We start from the raw sequence: 17,590 nt of genomic DNA on the forward strand, positions 1-17,590 counted from the left end.
CTTACAAATCTGAAATATAAAAGCTATGTCATTTTTTGAAGGTTATAGAACCTAGTGTTTAGTTTAAGAGCACAAGCTCTGTGGTCAGATTCACTCATTCATATCTTGCCTTGGTCTTTAATTACCTGTGTGATCTTATTCTGGTTATTTAATCTCTCCACAGTCCTGTCTTCATCTGAAAAATGGGAGTTATAATAGAATTTATATGAAAGGATTATTCTGAAGATTAAATACATTAATATATATCAGAGTTTTTCAACCTCAGAACTATTAACTTTTGTTGGCTAAATGATTCTTTGTTGAGGGGACATCACAGATTATAGAATATGTAGCAGTCTCCCTGGTCACTACCCATTGGATGTCAGTAGCACCCTCCCACCCCCAAGTTGTGACAACCTAAAATGTCATATGTCCCCTGTTGTAAAATAATTGTTGGCTGGTTGAGAACCATTGATATATGTATATATGTATATGTAGGACATATCTATCTTAGAACATTGCCAGTCACTTAATAAGTGCTATCAGAATTAGTCTTACTATTATTTTTACTTGCATTGTTTTCAGTGACTTTGAACACATTTTAATGTGTTTATTAACTGTTTGTATTCTATGAATCGCCTAATTAAATCCTTTGTGCTGATTTTGTTTTTTCTGATCTCTAAGAAAAAATAGGTTTCGGGGATATTAATCTTTATCTGTTTTTGTTTGTTTTTTGTAAGATATTTTCTTGTTGTTTATTGTTAGTGTGCTGGTAAACTACTCATTTTTACATATTGATCTATCACAGTCAGTCTGTCTTCAAGTAATATCATACCACTTCATTCATAGTAAAAGAACCTTAAAAGAGTGTGCTTCCATTTCTTCTCTACCAGCCTTTGTGCTATTGTTGTCCTACATTTTACTTGTTTGTATTTTGGAAATCCCACAATATATTATTATCATTGCTTTAAACAATCACTTATCTTCTAAAGATATATAAAAAATAAGATTTTATATTACTCATAGGTTTTTCATTTCTGCAGCCCTTCATTCATTTGGATAGATCTAGATTATTATCTGAAGGACAGCCTTTAACATTTTTGCTAGTACATGTATGCCGCTGCTGAAGTACTTTAGCTTTTGCATATCTGAAAAAGGTTTTATTTTGCCTTCATGTTTGAAATATATTTTCACTAGGAATTCAGGGTTGACAGTTTTCTTCTTTCAGTATTGTAAAGATGTTTTTCCATTGTCTTCTGACTTGTATTGTTTACAGGAGAAGTCTGTGTTCATCTGATCTGTTCTTGTGCATGTAATAAATCTGGTTTCTCTGGCTGCTTCTAAAATGTTTCTCTTTAGTTCTTTTTCCTGTTTCATGCTGAATAGTTTCTATTGCTGTATCTTCAAGTTCACTAATCTTTTCTTCTGCAATGTCTAGTCAGCTCTTAATCACATCCAATGAGTACATTGTTCATCTCAGACATTTCTAGAGTTGAAATTGGGTCTATCTGATACCTTCCATATTAGTCCATATCATGTTCATGCTTTCTTGTACCTTTTTAAATATATGTATGTATAATATCTATTTTATTATCCTTATCTACTAATTCTATTATATATATCACTTCTGGTTTTGTTTCTGTTGGTGATCTTTTCTCTTTGTAGGAGTCATATTTTCTCTCTTTGCGTATCTGGTAATTTTGATTAAGTACCAGGCATTGTAAATTTTTCTTTATTGAGTGAGAGACTTTTATTCCTTTAAATATTTTTGAGTTTTATTCTGGGATACAGTATAATTTACTATACCTATGTTATTCATTGGGAGGGAGGCTGTGTGTACTATTAACATTTTGAGCTTTTCAGTTCTTTCTGTTGTAGGACTGTCATATGCTTTACAGGATATATAGTATCCTTGGTCCCTGACTATTAAATGCAGAAGGGCCCCAGTCGGTGTGACAATCTGAAACATCCTCACAAATTTTCATGTCTCTCTTTAATATGTCACCTAAAGTTGGAACAAGACAAAGATGTCCAGTGACACCACAATGTGTGGAAATATTAGTCAAGAAAAGAGATAAAAGATATTAATTTGGAAAGAAGATTTAAAATTTCCATACTTACAGATAATTTGGCTGCATACTTGGAAAAATCTGAGAATTACTACAAGCTTATTAGAAACAATAGGAGAAATCCATATATGGTATTAAGAAATCCATATATAATATTAATATTAATATACTAATAAGTATAACATTCTTTTTTTAGAATTATCTGTTTTTTGGCTTCATTGGGTCTTCATTGCTGTGCGTGGGCTTTCTCTAGTTTTGATGAGCAGGGGCTATTCTTCACTGTTTCTAAAATGTTGTGCGTGCTGTGCATGACCTTCTCATTGCTTTGGCTTCTCTAGTTGCAGAGTGTGGGCTCTAGGTTCACGGGCTTCAGTAGTTGCAGCATACAGGCTCAGTAGTTGTGACACATGGGCCTTAGAGTGCACAGGCTTCCATAGTTGTGGCATGCAGTCTCAGTAGTTGTGGCATGTGGGCTCTAGGGTGCAGGCTCAGTAGTTGTGGCACACGGGCTTAGTTGCTCCAAGGCATGTGGGATCTTCCTGGACCAGGGCTCAAACCTGTGTCCCCTGCATTGACAGGCGGATTCTTAACCACTGAATCACCAGAGAAGCCCCAAGTATAACATTCTTGATTGAAAGTTATTTCACTTACCACTTTGAGAATACTAGTCCATTCTTTTTCAGGTTTCCATCACTGCTGTTGAGAACTTAGAGGCAATAAATCATATTTGTTATTCTTTTGTTAGGTATATGTCATTTCCCTTTGGATTTTTTTAAAATGACTTTTAGAGTATACATTTCACAAGGATTTATTTATTTATTGGCTGCATTGGGTCTTCATTGCCGTGCATGGGCTTTCTCTAGTTGCAGCAGGTGGGCACTACTCTTTGTTTTGGTGCATGGGCTTCTCTTGTTGCAGAGCATAAGCTCTAGGCGTGTGGGCTTCAGTAATTGCAGCACTCAGGCCCAGTAGTTGTGGCTTTCAGGCACTAGAGCACAGGCTCAGTAGTTGTGGTACACAGGCTTAGTTTCTCTGTGGCATGTGGGATCTTCCCGGACCAGGGCTCGAACCCGTGTCCCCTGCATTGGCAGGTGGATTCTTAACCACTGCGACACCAGGGAAGCCCCTCCCTTTGGATATTTTTTAATTTTCCCTTTGAGTTTGGTGTTCTGCAGTTTTACCTCTATGTGTATAGGAGTGGATCTCTTTTTCCTGATCCTGCTTGAAATTGTTGGGTTCTCTTATCCTGAGGTTTTGCATCTTTTACCAGTTCTAAAATATTCTCTGCACTTATATCTTTGGTTATTACCTTCCCTCAAATTTTCTCTTCTTCCCTCAGACTCAGGATAGGTGTAAACTCAACATTCTCACTCTCTCCCTTCATATCTCTCAACCTCGCTTTTGTATTTTCCATTGTTGTCCTTTGCACTTCAGATCTGTTGTCTAGTTCACCAATTCTCTCTCTGTTATATTGCATTGGTAGTGAGTCTATAAGTTGGAATTCCTAATTTCAAGCACTGTATTTCTTGTTTTGATAATTCATCTTTGTTTCTTCAAGTTAGTCCATTCACCTTAAGGCTCTTATTATGCCTTTGCACATAGTAAACATTATTTATATTCAGTGTCTTACAATTCTGGCATTATCAGGTTTTTCATGTTTAATTCAGTGCTTGTTGTTTCTGTTTAACTTGTGCACAGTGAAGGCTTCTTGAGGGCAAGAACATATGTTTGTTTTGCTATCACCTGCACATAGTTTAGTGCATGCACATACGCACACAGACGGCAAATCTATCAAGGTTAACAAGAGGTTTTAAAGACCACATTTCAGAAAACCTTCTGAATTACTGAGTGAATGGGTGGGATATCTGTATAGACTTTCCATTCTTCCACACTATATAATGTAAATCACATATATAGATACAGCCTACACGATAGAAATGATTAGATTTCTATATGTCTCTTCCAAACCATCAAATAATCACCCCAGATTAAAGAAGGATTTATTACTGCAGGGATCATTATTATTTGAAGATGTAGCTGTGGAGTTCACACAGGAGGAGTGGAGGCTACTCAACCCTGCTCAGAAGGACCTGTACCAGGATGTGATGCTGGAAAACTATAGCAACCTGTTGTCCGTGGGTGAGGACGGCTTCCCTGTGCCACTCCGGGGACCCAACCAGCAGTCTTTCCTTTCTCAATTGTGGAATGATTTGGGGGCAGGTATCTGAAGTGTGAACAATGTCAGAGAGATTATCAAACTTTTTCTGCAAAGGGCAAGATAGTAAATACTGCAGGTACTGTCTCTGTAATTATATTTTTTTTCTTTAATACTGCTTTTATTTTGTTTTATTTTTGGTTTTTTAGCACACACATTTTTATTTATTGGTTATATAAGTATATTGCTAAATTTTATTATATGCACTATAAAATATACATTAAAAATAGAAATGTTGAACTTCCTTGGTAGCACAGTGATTAAGAATCTACCTGCCAATTCAGGGGACGCAGGTTTGAGCCCTGGTCTGGGAAGATCCCACATGCCTCAGAGCAACTAAGCCCATGCACCACAGCTACTGAGCCTGAGCTCTAGAGCCTGTGAGCCACAACTACTGAGCCCTCATGCCACAACTACTGAAGCCCACGTGCCTAGAGCCCGTGCTCTGCAACAAGAGAAGCCATCACAATGAGAAGCCCGCACACCACAACGAAGAGTAGCGCCTGCTGACCACAACTAGAGAAAGCCCGTGCGCAGGAACGAAGACCCAACACAGCCAAAAATTTAAAAAGAAAAAAAATAGAAATGTCAAAAGGATGAGAGACATCAGTGAGATAAATATTTTTAAATGGTCTTAATTTTTAAAATGTAATGGTACAAAACACTTTTGCTATCATATTTTAGAAGTTTGCCTTCACTTTTTGAATACTCTGTTTTGTAAGAGCACTTTATTCCGAATTAATAATGCTTTTAAAATGTAAAAAAATGCCTTAGTTTCAACCACAGACCATAGTTTGCTTACCCCTACATTAAGACTTGAATTTTATAAGTGGTAGATTCTCAGTCTCCTCTCAGGCCTCAGATAGAGGGGGTATGTTTTCCCTACTCCAAGGGGAAAGCTCTTTTCCAAGGTGCAGTTGCACAATGTATAAAAGGTATCATTTAACAATGTTTAGATTTCACGCCCAAAGATATTTTCCTAAATATTCTGTTATTTTTTGTGAATAGGGTATCAAAGTCCCAAACTAACTGAAATCTTCAAGTTGAAGCAAGGAGACAGACCATGGATAGCAAAGGAAAATACCCATGCTCAGAACTTTCCAGGTAAGTGAATGAGAAACATCCAGGTAGAAAAGAAGTAAATTCCTAGATCTGTGAAGGCCTCACGCCTTTGAAATAGTGTTGAGGTGACTCATCTAAACTTTTTTTTTTTTTGTATTTTATAGAAAACATTTATCTTTAGGTCACAAATAGAAATGAGTTATAATTTGCAAATGTTACAAAGACGATTCCAAATCCCAGTTAACTTCTTTCCAAAATTGCAACCACTCATTCAGTCTTTAATGAAAACAGAGGCCAAACACAATTGCTTAAACTTATCACTGTGAGAGATTCTGGTAACTAAGAAATCCCTGAAAGAGTGGTAAGCCGTGATTATTGGAAAGCTCAGAACACTGAAAAGGCTTAATTGCAAAGTATTTAACAGAAGGCCAAAAATTTTGTTTTCCTAAGAGGAGCTAGGAACATAGATGTCATTGAGTAGTGCATTGAAATGGCATTGCCTAGGGGAAGTGTTGCACAGAAACTCCAGGTCACTTCCTCTTGATCTATTATTTTGGATAAGCTTCCACTATCATAGCATGGCCCTGCCCTCCAGCTGCACAGGCGGCAACTAAACCATACTGGCCTCCTTCCTTCCGTAATCTGTTGGCAGCTGCCATGACCAACGGACAGCCAGTGGCTCCAAACGGGTGCCCCAGAGACAGTGATCCACCCCAGACGTTAAATTTCTCCAAAGGAGGCAATCCAACCTTGGCTTTTCTACCCATGTAGTTTTGTGCAAACCAATCAGAATCCGTGGCTTTGAAATTAGCCAAAATCTGACCTGAGAAAGCTTCATGGAATTCAAAAGCATCAATATCATTCAGTGTCAATCCTGCCTTTTCTAGAACTTTTGGAGTAGCGTATGTTGGTCCAAGTAAAAGCTGATCTTTTGGATCCTGAGACACGTATGTGAAATCCCTCAAATATGCCTTCGGCTTATAACCCATGGCCAGAGCTTTTTCCTCTGCCATAATCAGCACTGCAGATGCACCATCGGTCAGGAAAGAAGAATTTGCAGCTGTCACTGTGCCATAGGGCTTGATGAATGCGGGCTTCAGTTTGGCCATCTGTTCCAGATATGAAGGACGAATGCCATTATCTTGAGTAACTATATCTCTTCCTGGTACTTTGAAGGGCACAATATCAGAAAGGAGTCCTTCATCCTGTGCCTTTCTGGCCAGGCTGTGTGAGCGCAGAGCGTACTCATCCTATTCCAGCCGAGAAACAGCAAAGGCGGCAGCCAGTCGGTCTGCAGAGTGGCCCATGGTCTCATTGGTAGGGAACTCAGCCACTGCAGGAACCTCAGGTGATAGGAAATTCAATCTGAATTTAGAGATTAACAATAGTCGCTGACCCAGAGTCTTGGCCTTGTTGAGATCCAGCATCATCTTCCTCATTTTCCTTGAATGGCGAATAGGGATGTCAGACATTAACTCTACACCACCTGCCACGACCACATCACACTGGCCAGAAGCAATTAAGCCGACAGCTGTGGTCATGGCTTGGTTGGAAGAGATGCAAGCCATGGTGACAGTGTGAGCAGGAGTCTTGTCAGAGAAGCCAGCTCTGAGGACAGCCTCTCTAGCCACATTGCTTGTTTTCACTTCCTGCATAACGGTCCCAAAGATGACATAATCAGCAACATCCTTTGAGACGCTGGTCCGATGCAACAAACCGGAAAGTGCTGTTCTAGCCAAATCATGTGGCATCAGGTCTTTATATGAAGTGCCTGATAGCAAAAATGGAGTGCGCACACCATCCACCACCACGATATTCCTTATATTGGGTTTGGCTAAGGTTTTCTTCGATTTAGTCTGGGCAGTTGCGGCAGCTCGTAGCTGGGAGGAACAGCTCAGAGGTCTCACAGAAAAGCTGAGGGCCCATTTGGATGTACTGGGAAGATTTTTAATAGTGTAAGTCAAGAGGGAAGTCATTCTGAAACCTCAGTCCGCGTCAGCTGAGACTCCTGCTGCGGGCAAGGTCTAGACGCGAGTGACTCATCTAAACTTTTGATAGTATCTAAACAGAGCCTCTGATTAGTATTCTCCTATGTTAATATTCATTGCTTAAGCATTTAGAGGAAAATACTCCTGTGTTCTCACCCCTGGATTTGATACTGATTTATTTCATCTAGGATCTTGATTTGTTTTGCTTAGAATTTTTTCTTTCTGAGGATTCTCAAATTTTTCCCTTCTTCATTGACTGCCATAATAACACTGCTTGTTCCTTCCTTTTCCCTTGCTTTGAAAATTCAGTCTTCCATGCCTCTCTGCAAAGAGAGAACTTCAGATTCACCATCGTCTTCTGACTAGTGAACCTTGGGTAATACTGATTTTCCTTCCTAACATTCAGCCTCACCTTGGATGCTGTGTTCCCATGGTAACTTGGTATTTTAGTGTGCATCTGTTTCCTTATTCTGGATGGGCAAATATGAGCTAAAGCAAATATAGCAAAATGTTAGCTATAGAATCAAGGAGTTAGATATATGGCTGTTCACTGTGTAATTCTTTCAGTTTGTTTCTATGTTTGAAAATTTTTGTAATAAAATGGTAAGGGAAGAGCTATAAGTATTGTAATTTTCAGAATGAATTATACCTCCCAAATATACTGAAATAAAGGAATTCACTCAAATAAAAAAACAAAAACAAAAAATTTGCAATCTTAGGCCCCACCTGAAATCAAATGATAAACCTCATGCATCTTTTGCTGATTTCTCTGTATATTTGCTGGATCAGATATTTCTCTTGATTCATCTTAGTTACTCTCAGTTTAATTTCCCTAGTCTATAAATTCTAGTTACAACGCTATTACCAACTATGTGATATTTAAATCCCTCTGTGATCAAGGGACTGCAAGATACAATATCTTGCTTACAAAGAATTTTCTTTCCATTCCCTAAATTCAAAGTCAGCTTCATTTAAACCAATCTCTGCAATGCCCTCCACATGTATGATTGTTTCATTGTTTCATTCCCTCAGCAAGTATTTTTAGTGCCTAATATGTGCTATAACATAGTGTGCTTTATATTATGTGGCTACAGCAGAGAATAAAAAAGATTAAATTCTTCCTCTCATAAAACTTGCATTCTAAGTGGGGGAGGTACACAGTATATAAATTTTTCTGATGGTAATTATAACCATGAAGAACAATGTTGGGGGTAATGAATGTCAGGCAATAGGAGGGCCTGATGCTTTATACATGACAGACAGGGAATGCCTCTGCTCTGCAAGACTGGCTGCATGGAGTAAGGGATGACCCGTGGGTAGGTCTGGGAAAAGTGTACCAGCAGTGGTGGTCCTGAGGTAGAGGTATACTTGGCGTGTTTGAGGACTGTCAAGGAATCCTGTGTGGGGAGAGCAGAGCGATTGAGAGCAGAAGTGATCCTCATGAGATGAGAAAGGAGCCCACATGATGCAGGGCATTGCAGGCCATTTTAAGGACTTGGGATTTTTATCAGAATGACAGTTATTGAATGGTTTGGGGCAGAAGAGTGACATGATCTGGCTTATGTTTTGGGGTTTATTTTTGTTTGGTTGGTTTGGGGGGGTTTTTTGGCCTCACCACACGGTCTGCAGGATCTTAGCTCCCCCGACCAGGGATTGAACCCATTCCCTGGCAGTGAAAGTGCTGAGTCCTAACCACTGGACTGCCAGGGAATTCCCTCTTTGGGAATTTCTATACAGGCACAGCTCGCTTTATTGTACTTTGCAGTTAGTGTGTTTTTTACAATTGAAAGTTTGTGGGGAACTCTTTGGAGGTCCAGTGGTTAGGACTCCATGCTTCCACTGCAGGGGGCACGGGTTCAATCCATGGTCGGGGAACTAAGATCCCACAAGCCTAGCAGTGCAGCCAACAAAACAAAACAAAACAAAAATTGAAAGTTTGTGGCAGCCCTGCATCGAGCAAGTCTATCAGCACGAGTTTTTCCAGCAGCATTTGCTCACTTCGTGTCTGTGTCATATTTTGGTAATTCTCTCAGTATTTCAAACTTTTTCACTGTTATTATACTTGTTATGGTGATTTGTAATCAGTGATCTTTGATGTTACTACTACGACTCGCCGAAGGCTCAGATGATGTTTAGCATTTTTTAGTGAGAAAGTGTTCTTAAATTAAGTGTACACTGTACACTATATACACTGTTTTAGACATAATGCTATTGCACACTTAATATACTACAGTATCGTGTAAATGTGACTTTTATATGCACTGGGAAACAAAAAAATTCGCATGACTAGCTTTATTGTGATATTTGCTTTTTTGTGGTGGTCTGAAACTTAACCTGGAACATCTCCAAGGTCTGCCTGTACAGATAACCCCAAATTTGTCCTCTAGCCAAAGTCTTCTCCAGATTCCTCTCTCTAGTTGAGTTCTTCATGTCTGCACCAAGATATGCATCTCAAAGTGTTTATTTCAAAATACACACCTGATTTTCCCACATTCAAAATCTGTCTCCTTGATGTTCTCAACAACTTAGCTGGTACTTCTAGCCATTTAAGGCAAATACCTAGGGAAAACCCTTGATTCCTTCCTTTTACTTACATTAAATTCAACATCGAATGTTGTTTCTTTCCTTCTCCTAGACGTACCTTGATTTCATCCACTTCTCCACATGTACACTGTTGTTGCTCCAGACCAAGCCACCATCATCCCTTGCCTGGATCACTTCATTAACTTCCTCTCTTCTACACTGCTTCCTCTCCCATCCCTCTCCATGTAGCTGTCGGCAATCTTTTGGAAATATAAATCAGAACCCCCCACCTTCTCAAAACTTCCAGTGGCTTGCCACTAGTCTTAGCATCACATTCAGATTCTTCCTGCCAGATCTACATGAGATGACTTCTGTCTACCATTTGAACTTGCACTCTTCCTTCTCCCTATATAGCTATTCTATTCAGGGCCTACTGGCTACCTTTCTGTTTCTTGACCTGGGTAAAACCTTTCCTGTCTCAGGGCTTTTGCATTGTTGTTGGACTTGAATGAAAACTTATAATTCTTTACATGAGATTGCTTATTCTTTATTCCTGGTTTATTGGCTCAATGTTCTCACAGGCGATTACCTATTTAAAGTTGGCCACCTCCCATAGTTCTTTTTCATGTGTTAGGAACCACTTTTCAGTCTGAAGTTGTCTTATTTCTTTGCTTCCATTTTGTTCTCTTTTGATAGTGGAATGCAGAGAATGTGTCTTTCATTTGTATTTGAATGCTGTGACAGTGAATGAGACATAGTAGACATTCAATAAGTATTGGGGGAATGAATGGCTGTATCCTCCATCATGCTGGTTCAGATGTCTCTCCAACTTACATTATCTTGTGTTAATGAGACACATTTCTCCTTCATCCTCTTTGCCTATTTTGCAAGGATCTATTTGGAGAGCAGGAAAAAATTCACTAATTGAGAATTGTCTAACATTGGTTTTGTATCAGCAGGTTTTTTTTTTTTTTTAAAGATGTTATGGCTTTATTTCATTGTGTTTCCCCCTCATATTCAAGAAGTAAATTTGAACTTAATGATTTCCTTCATATGACAGAATTGTCACAAAGAGCCAGCCCAAAACATGGCATTTTAGAAGCAGTTTTATTACATAACCCAATTGTGAAAGAATTAATTTTCTTTCTAGAAGCTGGAGAAGTTGGTGAACATATGCAGTGGTCCTTGGAAGTCCAAAACAAGCGTAAAAATATGGAAAGAGGCCGTGAAAACAGTTCATCACGAAATATGTTTCATCTGCGCAGAAATCTTGTTACTTTAAGGCAAAGCCATAAGTTTGACATACTGAACTCTAATGTAGATTTAATGAACCAGAATAAACGCTGTGTAGCAAAGAACCCTGACAAGTTTAATAAATATGAGAAATCATTCCTTCGTACTAAGCATGAAAAACGTTACACTGGGATTAAATGCAATAAATATGGAAACACCATCTGCACCAATTCAAAATTCAATGTACATCAGACTGAAAAAGGAAAGAAACATGAGTGTATTGAATGTGGTAAAACCTTCATCAAAAAGTCTCAACTCACTGTACATCAGAGAACTCACACAGGAGAGAAACCGTATAAATGCCTTAAATGTGGTAAAGCCTTCTGTAGGAAAGCAGAGCTCAATATACATATGCAGGTTGAAAGAGGAATAAAACCCCATGCTTGTAGTGAGTGTGGGAAAACCTTCTCCAGGAAGTCTCAGCTCCTTGTACATCAGAAAACTCACACGGGAGAGAAACCCTATACATGCAGTGAATGTGGAAAAGGCTTCATCCAGAAGGGTAACTTCCTTATACATCAGCGAATTCATACTGGAGAGAAGCCCTATGGATGCAAGGAATGTGGTAAAGCCTTCAGTCATAAGCCATGTCTTGTTGCACATCAGGTATTTCACACTGGAAATCCTCCCTATATATGCAGTGAATGTGGAAAAGCCTACTTTCAGAAGTCAAGTCTCATTAGACATCAAAGAGGTCATACAGAAGAGAAACGCTATAAATGCAACATATGTGGGAAAAGCTACTCCACGAAGTCAATACTCAGTAGACATCAGAGAGTCCATACAGGAGAAAAACCCCATGGATGCAGCAATTGTGGGAAAGCCTTCTGCCACAAGTCCTCCCTCACTAAACATAAGAAAACTCATATGAAAGAGAAATGTGTGGATTCAGTCAAGGTGGAAAATGATTCCCTTGGGAACCACAGCTCACTATGTACCACAGAACCCATACAGGAGAAAAACTCTTTTGAAACAGTGACAGTACAAGGGCCTTCTGTGGCAGTGCAGACATCATTAAACATCAGTGGGTTCCTAGCCCAAGGGAATGTAGTCCTTGTGGGACAGCCTGTTGCCAGATGTACACCCTCAGGAGATAACAGAGAATTTACACAGGAGAGAAACCTCATGAATGCAGTAAATGTGGTAGTGCCTTCAGTTACCAATTATGTCTTATTTTATGTCACAGGAAATGTGTAGGGATGATTTGGTACATTCAATGTGGAAAAGCCTTTTGATCAAAGTTTTAACTTTTTATATAGTTAAAAAGTTTCACTGAAAGAATACTAATGAATGCAGTGACAATGGAAAGATATACCTCATTAAGTATCAGTGGCAGTTAGTAGGTTGAATTGTAGCGAGTGTGACTTCAAAATCATCAATAAATTCACATCAGAAAGAAATTTTAGGAAGGCAGTTGTGTCAGGTCCCTAAGACCACCCTCACATTTGATTATCTCTAAAAGCACTCATCAAATTCATAAAAGCTGCTATACTTATGGCTACAGTTTAGGACAGTGAAAATTTACAAATTAAAATTAGCAAATATAAAAGGTACATAAGGCAGACTTTAGGAGAAACCAGGTACATCCAGTTGTCCTCCCAATGGAGTTGTATGGACAGTGCTTAATTCTTCCAGCAATGATCTGACAACACATATGGTGTATTGCCAACCAGAGAAACTCACCTGCGCCTTAGTGCCCAAGGTTTTTACTGGGGGTTAGTTATGGAGGCATGGAGAAACCACATGACTGACCTTAACTTCTCAAACTCCAACCTCCTGAGGGTCAGACTAATAACAGCATGGCCCAGAGCCCCAGGCAAACAAAAGCAGGTGTTCACCAAAAATCACATTGTTAGCATGTACTCTGTGGCGTGGCCCAAACCCCCAGGTACACAGAGACACTCTTAGCAGGCAGGCTATTCCAAGGGCTTAGATGTTCCTTCTCAGGTGCCAGTCAAGGGTCAGTCCTTTCTCTGGAATGTGCAGGGTTTAAACACCCCAAACCTGCCGAGTCAGTCCCTAATTTGCACAGCAGTGAACAGGACATGGTTTTCAGTAACATTGTTTCTCATCGTGTGTCAGAAATAAGAAATGTCTGTGGATACACTAAGTGTGTAGAACCTTTTGCAGAATGGCAGAGATCTCACAAAGGAGATAAGCTTGTGATTGCAGTGGAAACTTGTTGACCTCATTTTCCATCAGATTAACACCCTTAATGTGTATTTTGATAGAGAATGTCTTGAACTCGTTCTCATTGCTAGGGGATGACTCCACAACTTATTTGAAGATGGTTTATAGCCAGGTCACATTGTACCTCTTATACCTAAATCTTCCATCACTTTGCTGTATTCTTTTAGAAGCATGTTGCTAGGCCAGCGCATACTGAAGGGGAGAGTTGAGAATCTTTGAGGGCCTTCTTAGAGCCAGCCTGCCAGAATAACGATTTTCAGGGAAAAGGACATTCTTTGCCAAGAGTTGCTGTGGTTTTCTGCTTAAGCAGTGCTTGAACAGAACCTGGTGCTTGCCCTGCAACCCTCCTCTCCGCCCCCCAACCTGGCCATGCAGAGCCAGACTTCTGCCGCCTCCTTACAGCACCCCTGGATGTCTCCCAAGGCATCTATCACTGCTCCAGTGCAGTGAGCTACTGCTGCTGCTTCTCAGCCACCTGCTGTGACTTCCCAGTCCCCCGCACAGGTGCACCAGCACTACCACCAGGACTTGGAGGCCACAATCAACTGCCAGATCAACTTGGAGCCTCCAGTATCTACCTGTCCATATCTCCCTACTTTGATGGCGATGATGTGGCTTTGCAGAACTTTACCAAATGTTCTCTTCGCCAGTCTCCTGAAGGGAGGGAACATGCTGAGGAAGCTGATGAAGATGCAGAACCTCCCAGGTGGCCGAAGCTTCCTTTGGTGTATCCAGAAACCAGAACAGGACGACTCAGAGAGTGGGCTCAAGGCAGTGGAATGTGCATTCCACTCAGAAAAGGGCATGAATCCGTCACTACTGGAACTGCACAAATTGCTTACTGCCAAAAATGACCCCCACTTGTGCAAAGACCTGAGTGAGCAGGTGAAATACATCGAAGAATTGGGTGACCACATCCCACCTGTGCGTCATGAGGGCCCCTGAATCTGGCGTGGCAGAGTGTCTCTGACAGGCACACCCTGTGACGATGAGAGTTATGCATTAGGCTGGCTTCCCAGTGGCCATGGGGGTGACTTCTCTGGTACCATGGCAGTGCATCCATTTTGGATTTACCTTCACCTTTTCTGTAAGTTGTACTAAAGCATCCACTGAAGTTTTTTTCATCTGTACTATTTCTTCAAATTTGGTAGTCAGAAAAAAAAAAAAAAAAACAGACATGTAAAAGACCCTAGGTTATACTAGGATTCTAGTGCCATTAAGAATGCCCAGTCTCATGGGAAGAGGGCCCTGGGTAATAAAATCTCAAAAATGTCACCCTGTTTTTTAGTGATTTCACAATTGTCACCCTGTTTTTTAGTGATTTAGCTAGAAGTCACTGCTCCCCAGTCATTCACTTGAAACTTTGTGCCGACTTGAAGAGGACAAATGACTGAGTGGTGCAAGGAGTCAGGAGCCTGGAGGATGGACCCCACCCCCACCCCCGCAATGTATCTCCTTCTTCAATCTCTGAGGAGAGCACATGGCTGGCTGATGCTAGAATGCCTGAGGGCGTGGGATGAACACGATTCTAAGACTGTGGACAAAAATGGAAAATAGCAACCAGCTGTTTCCTCTGCAGCAAGAAGAGAAAGCAAATAGGAAAAAGCAAGTCCCATCTCCATTTTCCTTCTGCCTACCCATGCTCTCTAGTGCCCTGTGTTGGCAGAAGTGAACGTGAAGCTGGCAAAAGAGAATCCGGTTTGCGCTATCACAAAGCAGATAGTGGAAGAGTTGGTTGAGACATGAAAGAAAATAGCTAAATAGTCAGGAGAGCAACCTATTTCAATTGAGATTAGCTGTGGTGCGTGCTCCCGGCCCCTGCAATTTACAAATCTTACAGTCCAGTTATAGACAAGTGCAGATTGAAAATATATCTCTGAATAAAATGATACTTATTTAAACAGTCCTTGAATATTTGCTCTGTATAAGACAATCTGTTAGTAAAGTTACTGGTCATTAGTTGTGTGTACGTGTGTGTGGGGGGGAGGGGGTTCATTAGTAACTTTGATGGGATTTATGACACAAAACACCAGTATGGTTTATCTTCCTAGAATCTATTGCACTAACCTGTTTTGTATGTTTTGTGTGTTTTTTGTATGTTCTTATTTTAGGGAGAAATACACAGTCTGAAATCATGTAAAGTGGGGAAAGGGAAAATCCTTTAAGGTGCTGGTGTTATTGATTATTTATATGGAAAAAGATGAAATTAGATCCCTGCCTCACATTGTACGAGGATGAATTGAAAATTATCCACACTCTGGTTGCATTAAAACTTCTGTTGGCCTCACAGCCACAGTGCGGATAATTTTTGACTCACCCTCATATATCAAGATCTGCTCTCGATATATCAAAGACCTAGATTTGAAGGGTAATATTTAAAGAACACAATCTGGGGGAGATAGTTGGATTCTGATCATTTCAAAAGCCCTCTTTCCACTGGCTTCCAACCATGACATCCTCATACACCCAATAATTGCCTCTTGGAATTGCCCCAGTCACTGACCATGAGGACCTTCCCATCACTGGCCTCTACAGATTTTTTTTTTAAGCTCTTTATTGGAATATAATTACACTCTTGTACCAGCTTTTGAGGTACACCAGAGTGAATCTGCTGTATTTATACATATATCCCCATACAGATTATTTTTGACTGACCCCACCCCCACCCCCCACGCCGACCCCATAGGCCTACCATTCCTAGGCTACCAGGGGACCTTCATCTACTAACCTTCCATTTCATCGATTCCTCAAACCTTCCCATCCACTGACCGACAGCCAGCTCTACCAGGTGGTGAATGTAACAGGAATTTGAATCTTCAGGGCGGCAACTGGTTTGCTCTTGGTTTCACAGTCTTCTCTTTGGAGAGCTGGAGGTGAGTGTGGGTAAAGGACACACTAATTTCAGCAGGTGGGAGTGAGGCTGAGTAGTAGTCATGTGACAGCATGGAGGGGCGGGGCCAGCGCGAGAGGGCACTTGGCGGGAAGATGAAGAAAGGGTGGGAGCGGTAGGTGAGAGTGCGGCCTCCCCTAGGGCTCTCCTCTGTCATTGGCTGAGGAAATTAAATCAGCTGCTTCATGGGAAACTGCTCACAGGCAGGCAGGAGGCTCCCAGCTGATGTGTCATTTTTCTTTTTGACTTGTGTGATTTATGTGAGTCCCTGGCCCCTCTGAAGCTTCTTTTAATAGGCTATGTAAACAAAGGGAGCAGGCTTGTAATACAAGAGTCACAGGATGGAATGTAGAAAAAGTTTATCCCGCAACTTCTACTCCACGTCTTTTGGCTTCTGATGCTGGTATTTACCAATCTTGTAGGCAGAAAAGCCCCGCCTCTGCCACAGGCCCCGCCCATATAGATGCGAAGGCCTGCTGTCAACACGGACCCTCCCACAGTCCCAGGGGCGTGCCTCCTACCTCATCTCTCTTGGCCCAGCTCCTTTTGATACTGCTACATAGACCATGCTACCTCTTTCCCCCTGTTTCCCATCCTCTGTACCACCAGAACCAAGCAAGGGTTTCTGTATTCAGGGCCCAGAAAGCGGGTGTTTGTGGCAAAGTAATGGTTTATTTGCAGGGTGTCGCGGTGGGGAGTGGGAGACAAGTTTTAAAGGGGAATAAAAAAGAAGCTGGGATTAATCATTGTCTTCTGACATAGCTTAAGCGAGGTTTCAGGAGTCAGGATGTCTCTGGTTTATGATTTTCGGGCCAAGTGGTCGGTGGCTTGGGGTCTGGAATTTCATCTTGCCCTGGAGAAACAACCTGAGTTTGAACATTAATGATGACATCTACAACAGCAATTTTATTACGTTAAGGATATTGTTGACAACAGCAATCTTAGTCATCTGGCTTTGGCTGATGAGTGTTCACATAGCTCAGGACTGAGGCCAGAGAGGGCAAGAAAGGGAATAAAGTTTTGGACAGAGGTTAATCATAAACTCACTAAGGGAACTTGGTTTTAGGGGTACTTGGTTTCAATCCTCAGTCCTGTTTTACCTTTTCCCAAATCTTCAAGGGAACGGGGCAATGACCACTATGCTTATTTCCTACCTCAGTCTGGGGAATGAGAATGTCACACACTGAGTTGGAAACATTCCCAAGTTTCATGTCTTGGACCCGAATCTTGCGTGATTAAAATCTTAGTCCCTTGGTCCATTGTTTTGGTGCAGCAGACCCAGTTAGATGTAGGAGATGGAGTGATAATGCAAACTTAAATAAAGCTTGGAAAATAGATCTTACTCCCTAAGGAATTCAGGAGAATAAGCCTGAAACTCAGT

General features: G+C 40.8%; 1 protein-coding gene and 2 pseudogenes across 5 annotated transcripts in view; 2 read left to right on the plus strand and 1 right to left on the minus strand.

Moving 5' to 3' along the window:
- Positions 1-13,788, plus strand: part of LOC130838431 (zinc finger protein 350-like) — a 21,904-nt gene extending 8,116 nt beyond the window's left edge. For 4 of the 5 annotated variants that reach the window (XM_057711515.1, XM_057711516.1, XM_057711514.1 and 1 more), the window contains 3 exons: positions 4,061-4,187; positions 5,272-5,367; positions 10,987-13,788. In XM_057711515.1, the coding sequence (XP_057567498.1) occupies positions 4,061-4,187; positions 5,272-5,367; positions 10,987-12,326 (1,563 nt within the window). In that variant the 3' untranslated portion in view covers positions 12,327-13,788. The remainder of the gene's footprint in view (positions 1-4,060; positions 4,188-5,271; positions 5,368-10,986) is intronic. The other variant, XM_057711517.1, reaches the window with a different exon arrangement.
- On the minus strand, positions 5,663-7,354 carry LOC130838433 (trifunctional enzyme subunit beta, mitochondrial-like; annotated as a pseudogene).
- LOC130838149 (ferritin heavy chain-like) lies at positions 12,987-15,222 on the plus strand (annotated as a pseudogene).
- Positions 15,223-17,590: the final 2,368 nt, after the last annotated feature.

Source organism: Hippopotamus amphibius, chromosome 16, assembly GCF_030028045.1.
Source record: "Hippopotamus amphibius kiboko isolate mHipAmp2 chromosome 16, mHipAmp2.hap2, whole genome shotgun sequence".
Classification (NCBI taxonomy): domain Eukaryota; kingdom Metazoa; phylum Chordata; class Mammalia; order Artiodactyla; family Hippopotamidae; genus Hippopotamus; species Hippopotamus amphibius.